Source organism: Triticum dicoccoides, chromosome 2B (genome assembly GCF_002162155.2).
Source record: "Triticum dicoccoides isolate Atlit2015 ecotype Zavitan chromosome 2B, WEW_v2.0, whole genome shotgun sequence".
Taxonomy (NCBI): Eukaryota; Viridiplantae; Streptophyta; class Magnoliopsida; order Poales; family Poaceae; genus Triticum; species Triticum dicoccoides.
Window position 1 is genome coordinate 777,039,484 of NC_041383.1, and position 9,544 is coordinate 777,049,027.

The 9,544-nt window shown below is 42.0% G+C and overlaps 1 protein-coding gene across 1 annotated transcript; it reads right to left on the bottom strand.

The window, feature by feature from the left end:
* Positions 1-761: 761 nt before the first annotated feature.
* LOC119366227 (superoxide dismutase [Mn] 3.1, mitochondrial-like) lies at positions 762-5,519 on the bottom strand. The gene is made up of 6 exons (XM_037631919.1): positions 5,177-5,519; positions 3,094-3,140; positions 2,842-2,967; positions 2,696-2,752; positions 1,775-1,852; positions 762-1,089 (listed from the first exon to the last, which is right to left on the bottom strand). The coding sequence occupies exons 1-6, from the start codon at positions 5,451-5,453 to the stop codon at positions 997-999; spliced, it is 678 nt and encodes a 225-aa protein (XP_037487816.1). The 5' UTR covers positions 5,454-5,519; the 3' UTR covers positions 762-996.
* Positions 5,520-9,544: the final 4,025 nt, after the last annotated feature.

A 9,544-nucleotide genomic window follows, 5' to 3' on the forward strand; every position in this document is an offset into this window, starting at 1 on the left:
AGTTTTGAAATTATGGCAACTGCAGTAGACCAGACCACACATGGCAACAGCTGTAGTTGTCCAAAAAATGGCAATCTGGTACTTTGACCTGAGATGGCAACTGCAGTTGAGCATACATGGCAACTGTAGTTGTCCGACATGACAACTGTAGTTCAGCGACATGGCAACTGCACTTAAACGAACATAGACGAGGGTCCGGCCCATGGCAACTACGTGCGCGCGGTAAAGTCTCACGTGGGGCGTGCGGGACCACGAGATACAAGGCCTGACATACCGAGCGTGTGAGCGTTATCTATTTCGCCCACAAGCACGCGTATGAGAGAGACCGAAAGAAAAAAAAAGACGTGTGGGCGCTAGTTGTTTTGCCCACACACAAATATGTGGGCTGGTCCTCTTAGGCCCCACACAGAACGTGTGGACAGATCCCTTAACGTCCATACGTGTGGCAGTTATTGAGACCCTTTTTCTTTTGAAGGGACATCTAAAGGCATCTTATATTTGATATGTGATGAACATTGTAGTATGTGGTGAATTATGTTTGTGCAATTTCTCCCGCAAAAGTGTTTTTTCAAATTATGCAAGTTTAGATACGGGTTTTGTTCGGCCATGCTAGTTTTTGACCCGCAAACGCGATCTTTGTGAAACCGCAAACGCGTTTTGCGGGTCAAATTTTTGCGGGGTCTGCTAGACTTGCTCTAACTTTAGCACAACATCGAAAGCCCGGCAGATTACTATCACCCATCCGTACTAATACGTGCACAGAAGAACAGCAACAGCACTAGCGAATGAGTTTATTGGCCACGCAGGCACAGTAACAAGTACCAAAACGGACGGGCACTGTTGTGCGCATTAGACAGTAGTCCACCTCTATGCAATGTACAGACGAATCCCGACAGTGGAATAGTGCCCACTTTTATTACTGCATGTACAAAGATCCAACAGCGGGGAACTCAAGAGCGAGCGAGCGAAGTACTGTCTGTATACTCATCAGACAAATCACGCAAGCACTTTTTCATACTCTTCTCCAGCGTATTTCCAGTTCACCACCTTCCAGATGTTGGTCAGGTAGTCCGGCCTCACGTTCTTGTACTGCAATCACAAATAATACACCCTAGCTTAGCACTGAGAAGGACCTTTCAATTTCCATTCACCTTGACAAAAACGAAAATAAAAATAAAATACTAGTTTGATTTAGAAGACCAGCAGAATAACACTTTAGGGGCTGCTCCGCCATGCATTAAACATTTTTGGCACATATGTTCAACACAAATGGTTGATATGCTAAGTTGATAATTATGCTGTGATTCTTTCCCGTTTCGGGCTACATACATTTAAATCTACCAAAACAGGGGCCGTGATCTTGCATTATACCATTGCAAAATTAACCTTCATATACAACCATGTTTTTCCCTGCCAACATATAATCATGGAGCACAATGATATCACTCCTATTCTACTCGTGTTTTCTTTTAAAGGGAGATGCGGGCTCTACTAGTCTTGCTTTCAGCAAGGGACTACTGCGATTCCTACAGTACTGGGAATTAGCACGTCCAAAATGGTTGGATAGTTTTCAGGCATTAGCTTCGTCACAAAAACACTACCAACACAGAAAAATGGAAAAGAATTAGAAAAAAGACCAAGTGGGCCAAGTGAAATCTTATCGAATGTGATTGTACGTATGACACATATTCTAAAAAAAGAAGGATGGCAACATCAGCAAAATAACAGCTCATTAAAGCAAATAGAATAGCCTTCAGTGCCAACATGAGATTACCTGCAGGTAGTACGCATGCTCCCAGACATCAATTCCCAACAAAGGATGCAGGTTTGACCCTTTGGTCACAAGAGGGTCCTGCAAGGTCCAATAAGTAAGTTGTATGCACATGAAAACTACCTCAAAGTTGAAGCATGAAAAGGAAAAAAAAACTCCTGCCAACCCCAGGCACCACACAGGGGGATTATTTGCAGTGCCATAACTTCATACACAAAGTTTCCACATGGCAATAAAAACTTCTTAAGTTGATCAAACTAGGATGCAAAACAAACTATAAATGCCTTCGTGGAGATTGTGAGGGTTGCAATTTCACATAGCTCAGCTAAAAATATATTGGTCTCTTCAAGACGCTAGGTGCAGAATGCAAGTCAATATATAAGATTTGCTTTAATGTCAACTATTAATCAAACTGAAGCTTGATATCCTTTTTATCTCATAAAGAACTCTAAAGCCTTGCAGCAGGTGACTACTGAATTCCAGAACACAACCCCTGTTTGTCATATCGTTTTTTTTTCTACCCTGTTTGCCACATCAACAGCCGCAGAAATTAGTTCCCATGGCATGTGTACTGCTTTTACTGAATATCCTACTACTAATGAGATTTCACTGTGACCATTTCTCCATCAATTAAAAACCAACAAAAGTGAGGATGACATATGAGGCCTGGGGTTACATCGCAGTGACAACTCAGTGATCTTTTCAACGGTACAGAGCACTGAGAAATATCGCCCTTTCAGAAATATGGTTATCTTTAACTGCATGCTTAGTTGCTTATGAATGGATTAATTACTGATTCTTCCAACAAGCATTGGCATGATAACAGGGAAATGTTAGAAATGAATTGAACTATAAATTAGTGCAAAGACTGTATAAACTGTCCTTTAGGAACACTATGATTCAAGTAAGGATGAGAACTTTCACCTGATTAGGAGTAGTTTCAACTGAAAGCCTTTTGGCCTCTTTATCCAAAGCTAGCCACTGCATAACAAACATGTGAATATTAACAAAGCACTTTCACCAGATAAAATAATGTGTAATGTGGACAAGACAGGGCATAATGTACATACCACCCATCCAGATCCTTGTAAAGCAGCACCCTCTGCATTCATCTTCTTTATAAGTTTCTCAATAGAACCAAAATCCTCATCAATGGCCCAGCCAAGTTTGCCATGAGGTGCCTCACCACCACCCTCCTGTAAAGCACCAAACATTTTAACTGTTTGAAATGGTGGAAGTCTTAACAGAAAACAAAAAGAGAGAGAAAGAGAGAAAGAGGGCGGGGCTGTGGTTGAGCAAAAGGGTATCGGTTAGATAGTTACGCTAATGGGCTTGAGGTTCTTCCAGAAGATTGAATGGTTAACATGACCTGCAACATGGTAAAGCGCCTACATTAATAAATGATATGCTTAGACGAATATTATATTAACAATATCAAGCCAATAAATTTATTCCACGTCACCATTTTTGTAATCAAGAAGTTCAGCATCAAGTCCTTACGAATTATCTAGTTGCACAGCATTTCTTGGTATTGTTAACAAATTTAATAGTTAGGACATCATAAAACGAAGTGAGAAGCCATGATGAATGCGTACGAGTATTGACGGAATTATTAGCATAAGAATAAAATTATACCTCAGATTTGTCACATGGTAGTATCCTAAATTCCTACTTAATGTGCAGATATGAGCAGGGAATAGAATCCAATAACACTCAAACTGTGTGTCTCAGTAACTAAGGATCAAGGTTTTTGAGTCGCGACTTGGCGAGTCGCCGCAAGCCCTGCGGCTCAGCGTATAGTCGACGAAAGTCGCTGTATAGTCGCCATAAGTCGCTGTATAGTCGCGAGTCGCCCTGATTTTTGGAAAACGACTTGGCAATTAGTACTAATCAGCGACTCAAAAACCATGCTAAGGATGCACGCATAAAAACTATAGTTTGGCATGGCTCCATCAGAAGTAAAAAAGGTGTAGTCAAAGGTATTAATCGAGCCATGAAGCGTCACAAGCACCTAATCCCCAAATGTAGAAGTTCGACCAGTTTCAAATCCCTAGATTTTTTAACAAAATTAAAAGGGAACCTACAGGGAAATACTCATGGTTGAATAGGTTGAGACATGGTCGATTTTGCGAAAAAAGTAATTAAGCAATGGGCATGTCAAGCAATTCTTTCAAACTAAAAAACCAAGTGGAGCAAAACACAAAAAATCTTAGCAGCTCATGGATTCATACTTCTATAACATTGCCACTTATACTGTTTCTCGGCATCAAGCACCAGTATCAGTAATTCAAAAAAATATGAAGCCCAGCATGTCCTAAAATTCAGCGCAGTTGACAACATCAGTGCTAGGAATATCTCAATTAACCAACCAATATACACATGAACATCCACTACGATGACCCCTTCAACAGCTACAACTTGCAACCAAGTCACAATTATGATTATGGATGAAACACAAAAAAATGTATTCCCAGACATCCCTAACTAAATTATGCATATAGCTAATGATACTAACATAGTAACATAGCATCATGATTAATAAAGAACTTGCAGTTAAGCATCCATATGGGAATGAATCCATAAAAGCAGTTGTATCAAAGAAAAAACCATAAAAACACAATCAGGTTAACACCAATAAACCAAATAACAATGCAGAAGCATCTCTTGTGACGTGTTTGTGATGTTTACATCCGGATTATTAGAGGCACTAGAGAAGCTGATTACAGGATGACCTCAAAGGAAAGTGTCTTTCAAGTTCACGGAATGCCCTACCTAGTCACGGTTTCAAAATACTTCCTCTGTCCGGAATTAGTTGACGCTCAAACGGATGTATCTAGACGTATTTTAGTGCTAGATACATCCATTTGAGAGTCAACGAATTCCGGGCCCCATTTTCTGTCCAAATTTGCCATCTGTCCCATATTAATTGTTGCTCAAACGGATGCATCTAGCAAGCGACAATTAATATGGGACGGAAGGAGTAGATTCCATGGTTAACAGCCCAAAAAGGCCCATGAAACCATGTGCCAAGGATAATGCTACTAATGAATTGTAGTATTCTGCTTGGTTATCTTTAATCACTAGACCACCACAAGGTTCAGATATGCTGCTGGGCGCAGCTGAATCGCCTAAATAGGATGAGTTGAGCGAGGTTTCATAAAGACAGAAACTAATCGACAACAAATGACGGTCGGTCACGGGTCTCACGGTTGCGCCACGATGCTGCCTTATCTCTTCGATTATTATGTTTTGTTTGTTATTCACTCTGTAGATGCTCGTCTGGTACTCGATAACGCACTAATCCCCGCATCAATTCCTCTAGCCCCGCACCAGCAATCGAATCAAAGAATCATCCGAACGAACGAATCTAAGGAGGCATATCCAGAGGAGAGAGGGGTGCTTTACCGCCGCCGTTGAACTTGATGGCGCTCTGGAGGCCGACGACGGCGGACGCGTCCCCCTTGCTGGCGGCGGCGTCGAGCTGCTCGAGCGCCTTGTTGTAGTTGGCGACGTAGGTGGCGTGGTGCTTCTGGTGGTGCAGGCGCATGATCTCGCCGGAGACGGCCGGCTCCAGCGCGCCGTAGTCGTAGGGGAGGTCGGGGAGCGTGAACGTCGCCACGCCCCTGGCGCCGCCGAGCGCCAGGCCTAGGGTTTTCTTCGCGGCCAACGTGCGGAGCGCCATGGCTTAGGTGTGTTTGGTCTCTGGTGTGTGTGGGGGAGGGTTTGGTTGAGGAATGGGAAGGACGGATCTAGATGCCGCGGCGATGTGCGGTGCGGTAGGTGGATGAGGCTGCTAGACCTGGCCATATGGGCCGGCCCGGCCCGGCATGGCACGGCCCAGCTATAAAAAAGGGTCCGGCACGACATGGCTTTTAAGATCAAACACGGCCTGGCACAGCTGTGAAAATCCAATTAGGCTCCTCTGATTCAAAAGGATTCTACAGGGATTGAAATTCTTAGGGAGTTTACTTATATTGGTCCTTTTATATTCGTAAGATTGGATCAGTTTTTTCCTACTGAAACTTTTGTACTGCATTTCATATGGAATCTAACATCCACTCCAACCACAATTCATTTTGTTTTTCCCGTGGCATCAGACGCTCCTTACTAATCATACATGATTCAAGTGGGCCTGCCACTTCAATCTTATATTTTTCTTATTGCTGCATTTTCAGAATCCCGCGAATCAAAGAGGCCATTAAAATGCATCTCTTGGAAAGGTCACTCTCATCTTTCTGACAAGTTATGTACTGCGTGTGCCTTACTTGTCGCTATCTGAGAGTTTTCCTCTTTTATCGCAGATTCGTTTTTTCAAAACATCGCCTCTCTTGAACCGTGCGTCTAAATCATGAACTATTCTCATCATTAAACTTATCGCGTTGAGATCTGTGACAGCATGACCCATGCTAACAGGTTTCGAAAAGCATTTTTTTGTCAAAACAAAGAAAGAAAGAGAAAAAGAAAATCACAAAAAAGAAAAAATGTAAAAACTGAAAAAAAAAGATGAAAACCAAAAGGAAAAATGAAACGTGGAAGCACGATTGTGCTTTTCACTTTTTAGGGGGGGGGGGGGCTTCTCGCAGAAGCATAGGCTGTGTTGTTCCATTTTCAGAAAGCACAATTGTGTTTTTTTCCTTTTTTGGGAAGAACATCAATGTGTTCCTTCTCTTTTCGCAGTAGCATAACTATACTTTTGCTCTTTATGGAAGCACTGTTGTGTTTCTCGCATAAGCACCTGTTGTTGTTTCTCGTGAAAAAACACTGCTTCTCAAAGAAAGAAATAAAAACAACCAAAATCTAGGGAAAACCAAGCAAAAGCCGAAAAAAAACAAGGGCCACTGACGGAGTTATTTACTACATCCCAACAACATTTTTGGTACTCTCGTGTTCCTTGTTGCCTCCAAAGATCATCACCATTCCAAAATCCAACATCTTTGGGCTCATCTCCGAGTCTAGCAGGATGTTGCTTGTTTTGTGGGCTCTGTGAATTATTGTGATTCTCGAATCTTGGTGTAGATATAGTAATCCTCTAGCTACCCATTTGATTATGCTGAGCCTTCTTGGCCAATTGAGTGTAGATTTTCTTGCATTACCTGTCAAAGTTGAGATATGGGCGAGTATAAAGCACCTAGGGGGCCGCTCATGCAAATATAATGTTTGTTTAGTAAATTCAATATTTTTTGTGAACATTTTTTAACTTCACTTTTTTTTCAAATTCACTTACATTTTTTCAAACTTATGAATAGTTTTTTCAAAATCGTGGACATTTTTTGAGTATGCCAAGATTTTTTCAAAATCACGATTGTTTTTTGAATCCGTGAACATTTTAGGATTTGCTAAACATGTTCCAAAATCATGAACATTTTATGATTATCAAACATATTTTTACAAAAATCACATTTTCTTTTGAAATTTGGAGCTTTGTTGAAATCCCAAATTATTTTAAAGAAGAAAAAACAAAAGGCAAAAAAGCAAAAAAGAAAAGAAAAGATGGGCGCCCGGCCCGCACTTGGGCCGGTCCAAAAATGCGGCAACCACACACACCTGGACCTTGTCCAGCTCGCCGCCGCTCTCCTCACTGCTATCGGCGCCGCCGGCGCTGTCCCGCCCGTCATGCCACCGGCACCAGCGTGTGTCTCCTCCTCCGCCTCATCTTACCTCGACCTCCCCTCCCCTGACAGCAGGCCGGCCCTAGCATGCGACCGGCACCTCATCTCGCCACCGCGGCCACCCTCCCCAAATTCCCACTCCCCCCACCACCACCAGATGTGTCGTCGTTCATTCCCACCAGAGATCTGAGGTCGAAGCAAAGTCAACCCCCAACCCCAACCCGGCGCGTCGCCGCGGGCTACCCCGACGGAGACGGAGCTCCACCTGATGGTAACTTTTTTTTTATCAAAGAAGGGCTCGCCCCTTCCGATTTTCATTACTGAAAACCAACCTTATAGAATTTATAGGACAGACAACACAAAACAGGTTTGAACTAATAGCATGACAATTAAAGCGACCAAAAGGGCCAACACATGCCGCAGCCAACCAACAACCGGAGCATCATCTAGGCCCAGCACGAACAAAGTCCACCAAACACCTAACAGAGTCGTCGACATAATAACTAGTAACTAACAGGCACCAAAAGACTAAGAACAGCAGCAGAAGATGAAGATGTCGTAGCCGTTCATCCAGGGAGTCTTGCCACATTGATCCGCCACCCCTGCCCAGCTGTGTACACCTCATTTGCTGCCCGTTCTAGTACTCTTGCCCCCAGTTCCAGCATTTTTCTTGGTGGCTCCTTTGTCTGCAAAATGGACCAATCAACCAACCATCGAACCATTAGTTTGATTATCTGAAAAGGATCATTAATCCTTTTTCTGTCAAAAATAATTGCATTTATACTTTTCCAAATTGCCCAGAATAAAGCAGAAACCCCAATCATCACCATTTTCTTGTCTTCTTTGTAAAAATTGCTAATCCATCCCCCCAAACACTCTTTAACATTTAAAGGAATGGTCTTCAGACCACAAACACATCTGACCAAGCTCCAAAACAAAGAAGCCGCAGAGCATGTGAACAGTAGATGATCAATAGATTCATCTTGTCCACAGAACACACATTCTTTCCCCCCTTTTCCACCCTTTTTTGAGTAAGACATCCCTAGTCAAAATACTCTTCTTATTTACTAACCACAAGAAGACTTTAATTTTTGCAGGAACTTTGATTTTCCAAAGGTATTTCTGTGGAAATTTCAGGCCTGACGTAATCAATTCTTTGTATAAAGATTTAACAGAGAATTTTTTATCAGCAGTGAGGGGCCATTTGATCTTATCTTTTCCCCCATTCATTTTAATCTTTTCACATCTACTTTTTAAAGCATTCCACAACTCCAGAGTTTCTCCATGCAGTGTCCTTCTAAATTTGAAACCCTTCCATCCCTTTTGGATGGCCTCATATACAGTAATTTTGTGATCAAAACAAATGTCATATATTCTAGGATAGGCATCTTTTAAGGGCTTGTCATCCACCCAAGCATCCTCCCAAAATCTAATGTTTTCCCTCTCCAGGTTCTTTTTTCACAAATTTATAGAAGATATTCTTAATATTCAATAGACTAGTCCAGAACTGAGAGTCTCTAGGTTTTTTTCCACTAGAGCTAGACATTCATTTTCCCTATATTTTTCTTTTAGAACCTCTTGCCACATCCCCTCCTCTGTTTCCATTTTCCAGAACCATTTAGCCAGCAAGGCTATGTTCATCACCTCCAAATTGAGAATCCCTAGACCCCCACCTCTTTGGGTAGGCAACACTCCCTCCAATTAACTAAATGATATTTTCTAATGTTCTCATCTTCTTGCCACACCAATCTTGCCCTGAAAAAATCAGCTTTTTTAATGATTCCTTTTGGGACAGCATAAAATGACATCATAAACAGAGGAATATTAGTCAGACAAGCTTGCACCAGGGTGATCCTGCCAGCAATAGATCCCAGCAGTTTCCCTTGCCAACAACCACATCTTTTCTCAATTTTATCTGTTACACAACTCCAATATGTGCTTCTGATCCTAGTTTCAGATACAGGCATACCTAGATATTTGATGGGTAAATCTCCCATTTTGCAAGTCAGTATTTCCTGGTAAAGCAATTGTTTTTCTTTAGCCTTTCCAAACAACATTAGCTCACTCTTATGGAAGTTTATTTTCAAACCAGACATCTGTTCAAAAGCCCCTAGTATAAATTTGAGGTTTCTCACACTTTCTTCCTCATCTTTGATCAGAAAGA

Coding starts and splice junctions, on each gene's coding strand:
- LOC119366227 (XM_037631919.1), bottom strand. CDS start 5,453: ATGGCGCTCCGCACGTTGGCCGCGAAGAAAACCCTAGGCCTGGCGCTC. Junction 2,968..3,093: donor AGAACCTCAAGCCCATTAGC/GTAACTATCTAA, acceptor GGTGCTTTACAG/GAGGGTGGTGGTGAGGCACC. Junction 1,090..1,774: donor AGCATGCGTACTACCTGCAG/GTAATCTCATGT, acceptor TTGTGATTGCAG/TACAAGAACGTGAGGCCGGA.